Source organism: Arctopsyche grandis, chromosome 1 (assembly GCF_051622035.1).
Source record: "Arctopsyche grandis isolate Sample6627 chromosome 1, ASM5162203v2, whole genome shotgun sequence".
NCBI classification, from domain to species: domain Eukaryota; kingdom Metazoa; phylum Arthropoda; class Insecta; order Trichoptera; family Hydropsychidae; genus Arctopsyche; species Arctopsyche grandis.
This window is the reverse complement of record NC_135355.1, coordinates 27,351,983-27,369,581: the sequence shown is the minus strand read 5'-3', so window position 1 is coordinate 27,369,581 and position 17,599 is coordinate 27,351,983. Positions and strand designations below refer to the sequence as shown.

The window sequence follows — 17,599 nt, the reverse complement described above, 5'->3', positions numbered from 1 at the left end:
AAATCCACAATTATCATGAACAAATAAAGTACTTAATTGAATAGATCTTAGCATCAACGGTTACCTCTTGGGTCACCATTTTAGACGACAGTATTAATAGCTCGCGATTCAGCGGACTTACTTGACAGACTAAAAAAACTAGACAGGGAAAGTAGAATATCAGGAATAAGAATTAACAAAGCTGAGATTAAATTAATCTATTATAAATACTGCATGCCCAATAGCACTACATTAGACAATAAGACAGTAGAATAAATTAGAAATTATTTATATGTAGGACAAATCATTGAAATTTCCGGTAATAAAGAGACGTATGAAATTAGAATGGAGTGCATTTGGGTGAATGAATTCCGTTCTTCAATCAATGTGTAGTATGGATGCGAAACTTGGGCATTGAGCGCCAGAATGTTGCATAAATCTCCAAGTTTGGAATGCTGTATATTCGAAATAATGAGGAGAGATATTAAACGGAATATGTGAGTGAGAAGTATTACAAGGGTAGTTGATAAAATGGAGATGATAGAAAGACTGAAATGGCAAGACATTAAGATCCTATCCTTATTCCATACTGTCTTGGCACTGATGACGTAAAAGTGCGAAACTTGGGCATTGAACGCCAGAATGCTCTATAAGGTCCGGATCACTCAAAGTATGGAAAGCTGTATGGTTGGCATAACGAGGAGAAATATAAAACGGAATACGTGGCTTTAGAAGTATGACAAAGAGGGTTAATGTGATATTGAGGGTAAAGAGATTGAAATATCAATGAGTAGGTCATGTAACTAGACGGACGAAAGAAGTGCTCGATTGGTATCTGAGAGAATGTTTTTCGCTTATAAATATTTAAAAAATATTGGTTACCTGTTATACGTTTATTCTGATTTTCCAAGATTCTGGACATATCGAATTAATAGAAGTGGTAACAATTTGTAAATTAAGTCAAACAGAAATGGTGGTTTTGGAACTGAAAATTGGAATTTACATACATATTTATAAAGTTTATTATGAATTTCTGATATTTTTTAAACGTAAGCCCATCGGATCGGTTACTCAAAACTAAAATTTGGCAGTATTGCCCACAATCAGTCATTTCGACTGCATTTTCGACAATATTCCAACTGCACCTCGAGCACGATTTACTCACGACTACATATATAAAATGTGCATCCTTTTTATCAAACATCAGCATATCCGTCAATCTATCCATCATAATTAAATACATTTTTAATTAATTTAAGCCGGCTAAATGCATGATTCTCGATCGTATTCCGACGGTGGACAGGATTCAGACCAATCTTGGACCAATCTTACTGCGAATCGTATACCACATATGAATACATTTAAAACGTCAATCTATCCCCCAATCTATCGATCATAATTAAGTCGATTTTTAATTCGTTTGAAAGCGCCAAATTTGAAATTTTCAATAGTATTTCGACGGTATACGGGGTTAATCGAGGACACGCCGCGTCACTAGCGTCGGGCTTGTAGGTGTTGTTTTATCGACTTCCATGTTTTAACTTTTTTTACCTATAGATATACGAACACACATACATACATACAATGTATTTTTCTATTTAATAACTGCACTATAAATAATAATCGCGCATGAGTTATCGCACGTCAAACGTCCGCCACGCGAAATGACACCGGATAGATACGGCTGAGCACCGAACGACATTACTCACGTACATTATTTTTAACGTATCGATGCGGCTATTAATTACCGACATGTATCGGGGTCGAGCCTCCATTGTTATGGTCATATTTGACCATTAGGTGACGCCGATCTTCGCCCACCGCCCGTCTGGTTTGGGGTTGTACGACGATGACAGCTCGATTAATACAAAGACGCACGAATACCACAAAGAAGCGAGAAATTTATCTCGCGTTGTTGTGAAAACGTGTTGAACTATCTGCAAGTCATATTCGATTATATAAAAGTTCATATTCGTATCAATTAGCTTCGATCGGTTTGATTTGAGACGGAAAATTCAAGGAAAGTCAAAACAAAATTATACTATTATAAGTACTACTTTCTATGTATTTTCACAATTCTAAAGTGTGTCACGTGGGAGTCATTTTCCGATCATAAAAACAAATGACAAAATTAAACATTCTCCGGCTACACTTGCTTGACACACGTCCGTGTCCAATTTACATTTATTTATTCGTCTTGTAAACGTTTATTTGAATACGTTTTTTTGTTTTATTGTTATTACCATCGGCGATTTCGCCCGAGAGACAAAAAGCTTATTTATAATATTTTTATGATTGGAAAATGGGCATCGTTTACTAATTGCTGAAAATTTACAACTAATAATCGAATTGATCCATCAACGCTGTCTATGTTTTTTTTTCGAGATTTGTATAAATATGCTTAATTCAATTCGTGACGTATGTACGTTTGGAGGTGAAGGACGCATAAGAACGACATTGGAAAAACCGCATGTGGTTCGACCGGTTTCTCATTCAAATTTTTTTCATAATTGATTATCATATTCATCGAATTAATTTATTGGAAAATTATAAACAAATTTATTTTGAAAACAACAAATTTCTATGTATGTATTGAAACACGAAAAAAAACTTCTTCAAAAGTCATCAAAACTATGCATATTATTAAACACGTTCTTTTGAAATCAATAAAAATGTATACAATTTAACAAATAAACTTGGAGAAACCTATTTAAATCTCTATGGAAATTTATCATATTATGTACAATAGCAAAATAAAAGCATTTAAAAAAATTAGTATGCAAATACATAAAAATTAGAATGCAATTACAGTACAAGTGTACATTTCGTTCATTCATGAACATATGTGAACTAATCTGGTCAGCTAATGGTGTACATAAAATAACAAATTGACAAACGAACTATATTTCATTTTTTACTTACCTCCTTTACGTTTCATTCACTATTGGGCAAAAGTTTAGTAGTCTCAATCGTTTGTGCCATCCTCTATGTATTTTACCCACTCACCGTGGGTTGCAATATTTTAAAAATTAGCGGAAACGGGAATTATAGCGACTTTTTAATGTGGTTTCCATAGGTTTTCCCGTTTAAATACTTGGCGCATCGTCATCTCAAAAATTTTGACAGCTGAAAAGTTTTGACAGGTAAAAGTTTCATGCGACACCTGGTGAGTATATTTGAAGACAGCTTGTGACTGGTATATGAACAAACTAGTATGAACCAATGTATGAAAAAACTAGTATTTGCATGAATGAACTGGAATGGGCACTTATACTGTAACATACATACATATGTATACATTATACAAATTAAAATCTAAAAATCATATGTACATTAAAAATAAATTTTATTTTGCACAATATAGAAATGAAAAATTCATAAGTTTTAAATATTCTATAAATACGCTCACCATATGTTTGGCTTATTATTAGGTATATATTTTTTGATGAAATATCTACTGTCGTCACCTTCATTCATTTCAATAGTCATAATACAATAGCTTATACAAAATTGTTAATAAATAAGTGCCAAAGAATATATGACGATCATAATTTCATAACGCACACTTATATATGTATGTACATATATGGAACTGTACTATCTACCTTAAGCAGTTCTCATCACAATTTGTCCTCGCAAGCATCAATAGCAAACGACCGGCATACAGCGTGTTAAAATATTCTCAGACAGGCGGACGTGACATTTCACCGCGCGGTCAAAGGTTAACACAGCGCGACCGGATAATAAACACGCGGGATTATTAAAATTCATCAATATGATTGGTCTGTCGTCTTCGGGCCCATTACGCGGACATTCTTGGACTGTTAGCGACCCGCTGTCGTCAAATAAATTAAAATCGAGACGCCACCGGTCGCCGGTTCGCGTCGATTTGCATACTGATTCTCAATAATCGACCGGTGGGTGAGTGGACCCACCGTGTCGACAACGCAAGCATACATAAGAGTGTATTTTAACGATTCAGCGTTAATCATATCGAACTATGGCCCGTTGGACGTTAGCAAACGACAAATTTGACAACGGAGCGGTCGTCGTTAAAGCCTTACGAAAAGGTCAACCGGCTGACGCGAACGGAAAGAGGCTGTGTTGTCGATTATTATCACAATGGGAAATCAGGAAAATTTTACATCAAAACAGTACAATCGATTAGCGATTGACCAATCATCTTCAACAGATACATATGTATGTATATACTGATGTTTTATGTCTACCAGTATTAAGCTATTCAAGTTTAAACTATTACATATAATATTTTCAAATACATATGTACATACATACATACTTGAAAGCCTGACGAAAAATATCTTCGAACAATGTGTTTGTCCGATGATTTACGTAAAACATGGACACTGAACTCCAAGATGCTACACAAAGTAGACGAGAAGTATGACAAGGGCAGTGGAGAGAATGAAAAGATTGAAATGATAATGAGTGGGTCACGTACTTATGTACATCTATAGAAGAATGGACAAAAGAAGTGCCAGAATGATACTCGAGAGAATTTAGAAAAAAAGAAGACCGCAAGGAAGGTACATAGACTAAATTAGGAAAATATGCGTCGTGAGATGGATGAGAGTTGCACAAAACAGAGACGAATGGAAGCGTGTTGGAGAAGCCTTCATCCAACGGTGGAAGTCTGTAGCTGTAGATGATAACGATGATGACATACTTGAGAATATGTATCTTGAGTATATATTTGAAAATATCAAATATACACACATACATGTGTACATCTCACACATAGCATGCATAAAAAATTATATGATTTGGGGAATCAATAGATTTATAAAATAAATATTACATTTACGATTCTAAAGATCGAATATTAAAATAATAAAAATCATAAAGTTACATAAAATCTGGTATCGAAATATCAAGCCAACAATAAGTTTATATCACTTCGCGAACAAATATTCATATAACACTCAGTTTGGCCATTTTTTAGTGCTCATTAACTTAAAATACTTTAATACAATGGTCAAACTAGGTAATTAGTCGTAAACAAGCATGATACAAATCTATAATCGGCCTAGTCACCAATTCAACGATACACTTCATTTTATAGGATTTCTTTGAGAAATCCTAATACTCAAATTCAAAGGGTACGTATGTACGTATCAAAGATACAAAACATCAATATTGACATTGTACAAATGCATTATATTCAAATTTATAAGAGTATCAAAAGAATTTAGAATAACGTCCACTCTACCAAATGACTGGTCTACCTGTCACTATGTTCCTATTCCCCGATACAAATAAAACTATAATAATATGTTATCACCTGAAATTATTTTACACTCCTACTGCTAGATATAAATTCCAAACTTCCTGCAGAAAATTTTCAGTATGCAATATTTCAACCAAGTCCTTCCTAATTTTTATTACAAGCCTCATAACAAGTTGCTTTTTTATAGTCAAGCAAACTCTCATTAAGGTACATACTACATACATATGTACATATAAATACATATGTACATACAAGGATTCGTGTAGTTTAGAACGAATCGTCGAATGTAACACCCCTTCAGATCGTTACGAACTGACCTTAAATCTTGGACAGACGTATGGCTTTAGTGTTTCGGGGGTAGGGGGGCGGAAAGCGTGGGGTGACCGTTGGCTCGCGTGCCACCACCCACATATAACAACCCCCGCGGGCGCTATCGGTTTTCAATAAAGCAAAAAGCGTTAACATCCGGCACTGAAGCGGGGTGAGGTCTGGACCTCTTCGCCAAACCGTGGTGTTTTATTGCTACCTGTGCTCAAGTAGCGCGTGACAAACTGCCTTCGGAAAACGGACAGCCCCACGCGCGTATCGTTCTCCTTTCCCGACGATTTCACATGAAAAATTCCTCACCTGCGTGATGATGCATAGTTATTCAGATTGATCACAAATTATGTAAGTAAAACTTAAATATTTCAACCTTTAAAGATGCACATTATTAAAAACATTCTGATCAAATCTAAGAGACCTATAGAACTTAAATCGGCTAGATTCAACTTTTCATCGATGTATGTGAATTTATTAGTCTTTTATTTATTACAATTTTGCCAAAGTGACATAATAGAGTAGCAACAAGTCTACACTGTGGCTTAGCAACAAAAAGATACAATGAGAAGAAAGTAAAACATCATACAAAATAAAATTAGTGTAAATATAAAACAAATAGGTACAATAATAGAACACGTTACAATCTCAAATTAAACAATCCCGCAACTTGATCAGCATATTTTTGACTAAGCAAATCCAATTTAATAGAAATCTGATTTAGGGCCATGATGCCCCTGGCAACAGGCGACGAAACCATCAAATTGGTACGTGCCCCAGGAGAAGTAAATTGCGGTATCTAATGTATGTATGTTGGCTGGGAACATTGAAGCTCAATTCTGCGAAAATTTGAGGAATTTTCACCAAATCAACTAGTAATTTATAAAAATATTTCCCCAAATACACTTTCGTCAAGGGAATTATAACCTAGTGCTCCCAGTAGGTAGGCACTAGGATAGAGCCGAGGATAGCGACCGTAAACTATCATATAGGTATATCTGAGAAACCTTTTCTGAACTCTCTCGATTCTCAAACACTAGGGCTCTATATAATAAAAGAAAACTCAAGAGTGATTCGTACTAGTTATATAAGATACATACATATACTAATGCACTCTGGAAAGGTTTACTTGCGCGCAGTATGAAACACAACATTTTTGTAGCTCTCGAGCAAATATCATCAGTGCCCCCCAAAATTGAAATTCGCGCAAAATACGATTCCCAGATCCCCGAAAGGATTCTTTTAGAAGGATTCTTCTCCATAGGAGTGATATTATTAGTTTTGAAATATTTGATCTCTAAAAATAGACTTGCGCATTTAGAAACTAAAAGATTTACGCAGGTTAAGCACGTTTCCTTTTACGTGGGAGATATATACATAAATATATATTTCGAAAACATCCTCCCCTTTTTTCGCTCCCACTGGTGCTGGCATATAAATAATGGAAATGTATGTACAATGAACGAGTTTCGGACAGCTGGAATTCAATCTCGTCAAGTCGCGTGATTGATGGACGCGAAAGCGCGGCGTGACGCGCGTTATCATCGCCGCTAACGAACGTTCACCAATAATTGAAAATAATTCGGTCAATTCGCCGAATACAGTATAAGCGGCCGAAAAGTACTTCAATCATTCGGAAAAATGGCACCAATAATAAAAAATAAAAAAGCTGAAATCACAAAAGTGAAACTTTCACCGAAGCGTCTATTCAATCAAATATGATTGACAAAAAAAAAATTTGCACAAACGACGGGTTGCACAATTTATAATAATGCAATGACCAAAACGTTAAAAGAACATCCACGCAACATTTTAACGGAAACGTCATATGTACAAAAGCAATTCTAATTCCCTGGATTCATTCGAAGCATGACGGGGGGAGGTTTACAAAACCCGGTGAACATAATGTGTTTCTCACATTTGATAGATTTATGGCCGTCTATCCGTCTTATGGTGCCTCTTAAATATATTTCAGCCTCCGCTTATAACTAGGCGATATGGAAATGGTAACACTAGTAGTAGTAGAAGTTTTTTTTATATTATTTCCACATCTTTCGCGTTCTTAGCGTACGCACAGTACATACGCACTGTCCCTGAGTTGGTCTACCGTACCCACACTGCCGGCGATTGTTGAATGTCCATTGAAAACGTAAACGTGAGAGATTTATAACTCGAAGAGGAAAAAAAGCCAGATACACGAGCATCGCGTATATATAAATCGTGGATGAAGATGTTTTCACCTCGAACAGGGCGTCCCAACCGGCGGCCGCGGTCCGGTTTCTCACCCGCCGAGATAAATAGCAATAGATATGTAAGAGTACGCGTTTCGGTGATATATACCCGAAGAGTTGATGTCTCTCTCTTTTTTTCCACTTTTTATTTATCTTGAAATGACGCTGTAAAACTACCACGGCTGTACACCGAACGGTCCAAACGACACGTGAGAATGTCTACAATAATGTGAAAATAAAAATAATTTAGTCGATAGTACGGAAAATTTAAATCAATGATACACAAATGACACTACATGATCATTGTTTTTTTTTAAACACACATCGAGCGTTACTAGGTCATCGTAACATAAAAATTAATTATTTAATATACTTAAAAATAATTTATAGTTAAATCTTTGATACAAAATATAATATAATAGTTTGATAATAATCTCATATATACTATAGTTCTATTGCAATATAGCTAGACAACTGTCTCTCAGACTGTATTCGTTGAGGGCTCATGTTGAGGTCTTTATTGGTCGACTTCATTGACTTTTAAAGTGGGCGTATATTTATAGTAAATATTGGGTAGTCGGAAAAGTCATGACGGATTTTTGCATCAGATAGCGCTAGTTAATTTTTTCAAGAACTACCATCAATCACATGTTATTGTTATTTCATTTGACAGCTTTTTATTCTAGATTCATTCTAAAAAAAAAACTAAGCCATTTAGGTAAGTTTTGGAAATTTCATAACAAGTTGAAGATGAGAGACAGATCTGTAAATCTTCGTAATATTTCACTGTTTTGCTAGAAAGGGAAGAAATCACGCCAAGTGCAACACTATTCCGATTCACCAATAAATTTTATTTCTTCTGTTCATAAAAGACGCAGCTTATTAAACAGTTATTATAAAATCAATGTAAATAAGCATGTCTTTGTACAACAACTATACTATGAAAAACGAATTTAGTGACCACATAAAGTTTTTATTTTAATCTTAGTATTATTCGTCGAATTAAATTATCCTAAGAAAGTTATCCTCCGGGGCTAATCATTCTCTTGAAACAGAAATGATTACAGAGAGTGGGTGAATGAAACAATGAAAGAGACAATCCCTAAGCGATGGTGATTTTGAAAGAAACTACCTCAATAAAAATCCGCATTCTTTAAAATTTCTAAATTTTATTTAATTTTCACGTCATTCTTTTAATGAAATTTTAACTCAAAACTAATTAATACATTTTCTCAAAAAACTTTTTCACAGTAACTTGCGCACTAGATAGATTTGAAATTATTCCGAACAAATCTTACAACTATGAGGAATACATCCATCAATTTTTTAGGGCTTAATTAAATCAGTCCAAATTTCATACATTCGTTACAATTTCAAAGACGAGACACAAATTAGAACCGAAACGTCGCATTTCGTATCGAATGACGGTAAACAAAACGAGCTCTCTCTCCCTCACTCTGGATATGTGAGTACGCGCGTTTGACAATTTAATTACAAATTATCGCCGCGAACCCGCCATTAGTGGACTATAAATCAATCAGGCTCTCGTAATTATTTCTCCGATCATTCCGTACTCCTGATGCCCCCATGAATATTCATCATCATCGGTTCGCATTCCATGACAGGTTGTGTTTAGTCAAATTAAAACATAAAAAAATCGCCCATATACAGCATAAACGCACATATTTTACCATGCGCGGTGATATCTCAACATTCGCGGATTCGCAAATTAAAATACATTGACAGAACACCGAATGAGAATCCTATTAAACCGGAAAACTACCAAACATCAAATGTACATATTGTACATAAATCAACGATTACAAATTTCATCTCAGTTTATATTAAAGTTAAATTTAAACAAAATAAATATTTTTTTCCTGCCCACTCTTCCCATCTCCTTTCTTTTCAATAGACAGAATGATAGAACTGGAAAAACTTTTATTTTTAAGACATTTTCTTCCCTTTCTCCTTTTAAGAAAGTAAAATACATAAATAATAAAGCTGACCAGAGCCATGCACATGGAGAGGGTCAAAAGAGATGAAAATCATCTTCAGAAACTTAAATTTTTTATGCTGCAAATTCATTTAAATAAAACTCGACTCAATGTAGAAACGTCATGAAATCTGTAGAAACGTCATGAAACATCTTAGATAAAATAATCGACGATTTTACCTACTTGAAGGCAGGAAAGACAAAATTTAATATAAAAACATGTATATTTGTCAAGCTTGAATGATGACACTTTTTCAAACTACGGATGTACATACATATGTTCGTCTTTTCTCTTGACAATATAACATAAATGTGTCTTTTTATGTATGTACAGTTAATTTATGTATATATTTGTTACAGTTAATCTTTATTCAACTATGAAAGTATACTTTCACTAGTAGACGTATACTTTCGCCAACTCAAAGCATATCACACAACCTTAAAGTGGATTATTTATAAATATGTTTTAATAATTCTTCAAACAATGAACATTAGCAGCAGTTTAACGTAATATTGTAAAATTTGACGCCAAAGAAAAACTCCGTTGTGATAAACACTCTAAATTATAAAGAGTCAAGCAAGTAAGAAAAGGAGGGATTGATTGCAATAAAAATTGGTTATTGAAATATTACGACGTGTTATCTATTGAGGGCATCTACATACATATGCATACATGCATGTAGCAAATATTCAGTGATTCAGCGAAAATATATGAATTCCCTAAAATACCAGTGAAATTTTACTTTCACTGCTATTATGGAATCACTTAAGCATACATATATGCTTATAAACAAAATAAACGATGGAAGACGATTTCAAGCTTCACTCCGGGCGCAACTTTTCGCACGGCTCTACAGCAGACTATAAAAATGTTTTCAAAACTTAAAGATACAGTAATTCAATTAAAGAAATAGTTTAATTTTTATTTATATAAATGGAATAAAATGCATAAAGATCATTACGACCATCGGAGGCACCTGGAATGCGCACCTTTCATTGTCTAATTGACCCGACAGGCAGAAGACAGTCGCGTTATCGTCCGAGTGGGGCCAACGCCTCTACTCGGAATCACTCGACCATGTCTCAAGGAAGTACCTCAATTATAAAAAATCGTAAGCGACGGTCGTGATTGACGATAATCGGCCCGTTCGGGCATGGCTGATAAACTTCAGCTTGTATTACTCGTTGTCGACTGTCGGCCGACCAACAGATATGATCACTACCGGTCATTTTGTACCGGCAACATCCGATTCGACAATATAGAAAACACTAGAAAAAAATCTTGATTCGTATCGCGTTATGTTTTGAAGTCGATGTATCATACTAAATCATTCGAATGGCAAGCTATTTTTATATTCGTTTCACATTGATTTGAATTTAATATCTTTAACTCATCTGAAAGTACACGTCCGCCTGCCAAATTTTAAACCGTGTAAATCATATTTTAGAATAATATTATGCACCCCGTTCGTGCAACGAATTTTTCTGTTTAATTTATTTGTTCTACATACATATGTACTGTTTAAAAATTGAATACGTAATAAAAGTATGCATGTAGATAAAAATCGACGATACGGAACATTTGATAAAAAACAAACAAATAAATTTTGAGAAATATTCTTTTGAAAAAAATGGGCAATGATGGACATTTATGGGAATTCTCGAGCACACGCGCGCGTCCGAAAAGGACTTCAAACACACACACATACAAACAATGTCGTAAATTTTTATATGTATATTTTTTACGACTTTTTGAGTCGATCGTTAATCATACGGCGCATAATAATTAACACATTTCATTACAAAGTTTTCCCAAATGTAAGTCAATAAAACGAAACTGGTTTTTGTTTGAGGGCAAAGTTTCAAGAGTGCCGCGACGAAAGCTCGAAAACTGATATGGCGCTACCTACAGAAGCACATTATGTTTTATTATTATTATGATGTGTATTATTATTAAATTCAGAAATTAATTTATTACAGAACGAAATTATGTACATATAATAGAAGTTGGAACATGGCAGAATCCAGTGAATCGTTAACCGCGCCTTAATATCTTAATATTTATAAAAATAATATATAAAATAAAACCGTATACAAAAATGTTTTTTCTATAAATTCTACATAAGCATTGTAAGTATTATTCGAGGCGTATTATAAACATCGATTAACAATCATAGAGGCAAATTTGCAGCATTTTATAAATCATTCGAATTTTGCGAAATTTTTTCAATTTTCCGTTGAAACGTTTCAATAGAATCAGATAAATTGGCCAACTCTGCTAGGAAATGATTGACCTTGGAGTCACATATCCAAGGTCTGGCCAGCAGCACAGCCGGGGATTGATCCCGTGACCACACAATTGAAAGCATTACACGTTAACCATTTATTTATCCATGCCGCTGGTAAAAAGCTAAAAACAAAATAATGTATATGTGGCCATATCAATAATGTATATTTTGAATTGCATGAAACAACCAAAACTTCGATATATGTATGTATTATACCATGGCAGCGAAATCCCACTCAAGATTAAAAAAGTCGCAATTATATAAATATGTATTTCCAATTGATTTACTAATGGAATCCGTCCACGCGTTCATTCGCCGCATTTTCGAAACGAAAAAACCATAATAATAAAAAACGATTTTACGAGCAATCAGTTGCGAACGGAACCCGCTAATGAACGCGGCTAAGCGTAATAAAAGGCGACAGAATTAATCCAATTTCTGAAAACTCCATTATCGTTGCAATGCAAATAAACGAGCTTTCAGCTTATTTCAGCGCCGAGCTTTCTGTTCGCATCAAGCTAGGAGGCACCACCGTCGCGCGTACGTCCGCAATAACCGGAAGTATTGTTTTGTGTAAGGCGGCCTTTATCGCCGCGTTTTATTACCCATATGAGCAAACATTGAAACGTACTCAAAACGGCGTTGAGTGTAAGAGAAGGTATTGCTTTCGTGCGAACGCCATTATTTATAACGAGGCGAAACGAATGCGTGAAAGGAACGGGTAATACGCGCTAAATAGTGGTCCATCGTGACCATTACCAGCCGCAAATGGCGACCCTTGACTCTCGCATTCTCGAAAGGTTTAACAAGTTCGTTAGCGACAACGATCCACTTTCGGAAGGATCACTCAAATCACGGGAAAATAACAATAACAATGGTGAATTTTGCATATGCACTACATATTGTTGCGCAGGGGTGGGTGGAGGATCCAAATAAAAGGCCAAAGTCGCTTCACAGCATTTATTGGGTGATCAAGGAGATACACGCACTGCCAGTGCTCCGTATAGAATGCCTTCATATGGCCTAAGTACCTGCTTATAAAAGGCAGGTCGCTCAATGCATCACTGCATCAATTTCACTTTAATTTGATTAATAATAGTAAACGTTCAACGTTTGATTTTGATGAATAAAAAACATTTTATAAACGTTTATTTATAATATGAAGTTAATAGAACAGTAGATAAAATTGTCCACAAAACTCGACAGAATATGCTTTAAAAAAAAAAAGTACTGCCTTTCTTGGCCGTGGCGTTGATCACGATTGCACAATTTGAACTTTTCAGACGCAATATATTTTGGAACTATTCCTGAATAATAATAAAAAAAAACACACACACAAACGCGTCGACAAGAAACTCGTTCGAAACAATAACGGCCAAGCGAAACAGACAACGGCATAAATCTCAACGACTAAAAAATACAAGCACACACACACACACACACACACACGACAAAACATAAGCGAACGCTTCGAATCGAAAAGAAAAATACAAACATACATACATACATACGCATATATATTCATACGAGTAGTGCACAAAACGCGGCCGAAAGAGGAATTCGATGCGGTAATAACGAATATTGCATCGGTGTATTGTGCATACGTAGAGTTGCACACACAGCTGCAGTTTCGTATCTCATTGTTCGTGGGGGTATAAATCTAAATACGGGGTGAGGAGACAGTGGCTGGTGATTTATGCGGCGAATGGTGAGCGCTTTGGTCCCCGTCATGCAATATATTACTGTAATTTTTTCCATTGGCCGTCAAAAACGGGGCCGTATTGTGCGTCGCAGAAGGCGCCATAAGTCACCCGGCCATAAGTCATAAGAGAGAGGTGTAAGCGATGGATGTGCGTGCGAAAGTGCGGGGAGCTTACAACGCGACAATCTAATAAAAACCGGCAAAAGGCACAACACGTATCAAAAGGAAGTGTCGCCTCGGCGCTTCTCAAACCGTGGAGCGTGTGTGGATGTCGCCAATTCTGGGACACATATTCAAAAATGCGTTTCCAAAGTCACAGGCATGAGTCGACTCGATTGAATAATCATACTTTTGTACGGGTCGAATAAATTGCGGATCTACATATGTAGTTATGTGATATACGATTAAATTAACTAAACGACCAAAATTAATGGATTCTTTTGATTTTTTTCCAAATTTAACTTCTTCAAAATTTTGAAAGCATTTTTTTAAATACCTCTATACAAATCTAAAAGAAATCGATCCAAAAAATATAGTACAAAGTCAAAGAGTAATGAAAACCACAAGATTAACTGATTATATACATACATACATATGTAAGTATATCAGAGCGAAAAATGAGAATTTTGAAATTCCCACGGTGCACCAAGTGGAAAACTTGTGTATCAAGGAAGTATGAAATTAAAAAATATTTCAATAACATTCATTCATATAACCTATTACTGAAGTAAAATGAGAGATAATGAGAGCCTATGGATAATGTAAATTTTTTAAAATATAGTGTGAAAAAGATAAAGTTTTAGGCGTTTAAACAATTTAAGTCTCACCAAACGAGTAGGGGGCGGAGAGTCAAAGAAATAAGGCTTTCTGGCCACGAAATGTCATCGTCTCCGAAACTTTTGATTTCTTAAACGTGTTTATTCGGTTATTTTTCACCATCGAACTAACGGAAGCGAATTAAATTTCTATCGGTGACCAAACCACGCAAAATGGCAAAGTTTCAAACCGATCGGAAGAATGTAGGAATATTGCCTGACCTTAGATTAGCGAAGCGATACTAAGAATAGCCTTATAAATGAAACATAGAAGAGACTTGTAAAAATAATCAATTTTTTTTTGGAAGTTTCGATTTTTTTACCACTTCAAAAAAAATTAGCCCTTAATAATCACCTATTGCAGTTTAATTGGATCATTTTTTGATTCGTTTTAACTGATTTATGCTAATTCAAACTCGCCGCTTTGCCAGAATCTCCCACACAAAGTCACGCTCACATTTCAGAAAATCGTCATTTTTTCATGTTCCGTCATTATTTTGAAAATAAAATTTGTTGAGAGCTTCCTTGGTCTTATTCATCTTTATTTTAATCACAATAAATGCCTTAATCAAATTACTAATTTTATTAGAAAAAAAAACCTTCGAAAATGTTGTGGTGATCAATCAATTATTTGGAAGCACAAACAGGGACATGGTTTAAAATCAATGAAATTTTTGGTTTAATGTTCCCTTGATCTATTCCACTGATCATTGAGAGAAATCCAAAATTCGCATCGTTCACTCCAGCGTAATATACAAACTGAATTAAAGGAGTCTCCAAGTTTTATGAATTAGAGCTATGTAGACATTTAAGAACTGAACATTTAAGAACTGAATTGGGATTCAAATTTTACATTTTTTCAGCCAGTCTGAAAATTAACCAAATTGATGTAGTGAATTTATGATTTTTTTCCTTTTTTGTACCCTTTTTTCAATTGGCTAATATAGTTCCATTTATAAAAGCCCACCCGGACTCTTCGAAAAAATTGCGCAAAAGCAAGAGTCAATGATAATCTTAATGCATCTTTTCCACGGAGTGGAAATGGAACAAATAGAACGACCTCTATCTACATCATGTTTCTCATAATCAATATCAAAATCAAAATTTTAAACTGGAACTTTATTATTCGTATTGCACAGATGCACTAGACACGCTTTATATTATTGCACATTTAGAAATCGTGCACGCGCATAAACGCATAATCGGAAAATATGTAAGCAGAGAAGGGTGGTCCACGGGAGATTGAGTGCATCGGGGGGGCAAAAAAACCTATTTCGCGACCGATCGCACATTCAATAACATAATAAAATAAATCGATAAACCATATTTCCCCGAATGGACACACAGCTACACACATCAAACGAAAAATAAACCGAAAAATTGCCTTTTAAAATTGTCACTTTCAGCCTTGATTCTGAACGAACCCCAATTTTATCATGATTTTTTTTTAATATAAGATACTGACCGTTATCTTGTGGTTTCAGCCAGCGGTATGAAGGCCTCGGCTGCTGCTTGGAGCGCATGTTGTCCTGCTGCAGCAGCAGGGGCTGGGGGGCGACTCGCGCCCTCCCGCCACACCACAGCTCCAACTTGTGCTAGCGAGTGTTCTTCCTCACACCCGCACCTGTCCCAACTGCATCATACCACTTCACCTGCAACAATTCACAAACAAAATAAACTCGAGTGAAAAATTGGAATCGCGGTCGGTCCGCACCGATAACGTCGACTCGTCGTGTCGCGATCTCCCGGATAAATCTCCAAATTAGCATTGGCCGACAGGTGAACACCTCGCCCCTCGTCCTGGCTTATTTATTGTGACACGTGCACTTCCATCCAGTGAGCGAAAAAGGACGTGCTTTCGCTGGCCGGGGTCGTACGTACGCCCACACGTTGTTGATAGGATAAAATAAAAATACGAGTTGTTTCACTATAAATCCCTTGTACAGTTGTACATATGTGAAATTAGCGTTAAAATACTTTGGACAATACTATCGTACAAAATCAATATTGCCAGCCGTGCCTCAAAATACACATGAAATACTTATGAATATGAAAAATCCAATTGATTTACATAAATCTACATAATAATTTTCCTTGCAAACCTTGCATAAAGTGATATTTTTGCACCACATATTCAAGGCATTTTCAATACATTACACCTATACTACATTACCGGTATATATGCTACACAAATTCCAATGCACTCAAATAAGTATGGAACGCTGTATTCTCAGCATAACGAACAGAGATAGGAAACAGAATACGTGGGTGAGAAGTATGACAAGGGTAATGAATACATAGAGAAGAGAGTGCAGAGATTGAAATGGCAGTAGGTGGGTCATGTAGCTAGAAGAGAATGGACAAAAGAAGTGCAAGAATTTTAAACGAGAGAATGTGAAAGGATTAATGGGTGATGGGTAGATGAAATTAAGAAAATTTGGGGGTGAGATAGATGAGAAATTAAGTTAAGAAATTAAAAAACATGTGTAGGGTGAGGTGGATGAGAGTTGAACAAAACAGAGACGAATGAAAGCGTGTTAGACAGACCTTCATTCAGCAGTGAATGTTGAATGATGATGATGATGATGGCAAACATACAATATATTTGACTAAATTTGGGTAATTTTTATATTACTAAAATGGGCGGACCACGTGGCTAGAATAATAGACGAAAGATGCATAGCAAGGGTAGTCGATATAGTGGAGAGAGTGAAGAGATTTAAATGGTAATAGACGGGTCACGTACTAGAAGAATGGACAAATGGTGAATAAAAGTGCTAGAATCGTACCCGAAAGAATTTTAAAGGGTAAAAGAAAGACTGCAAGCAAGATGGGCATACGAAATTAGAAAAATGTGTGGGGTGAGATGGATGATGGATGATAGTTGCTCACAATAAAGACGAATGGAATGGTTGGAGAGGCTTTCCAGCAGTGGATAGGGAATGGCTGTAGATAATGATGATGATGCCATACGTATTTCTCGAATAACTGGCTTGATTTTTTGACTTAGTTGAATATGTTT

General features: G+C 35.5%; 1 protein-coding gene across 2 annotated transcripts in view; it reads right to left on the bottom strand.

Annotated features, from left to right (window-relative positions):
* The window catches only part of LOC143909463 (protein tiptop-like), a 364,663-nt gene that overhangs the window by 209,192 nt on the left and 137,872 nt on the right, over nucleotides 1-17,599 (bottom strand). For both annotated transcript variants that reach the window (XM_077427467.1, XM_077427460.1), the window contains one exon: nucleotides 16,043-16,229. In XM_077427467.1, the coding sequence (XP_077283593.1) occupies nucleotides 16,043-16,100 (58 nt within the window). In that variant the 5' untranslated portion in view covers nucleotides 16,101-16,229. The remainder of the gene's footprint in view (nucleotides 1-16,042; nucleotides 16,230-17,599) is intronic.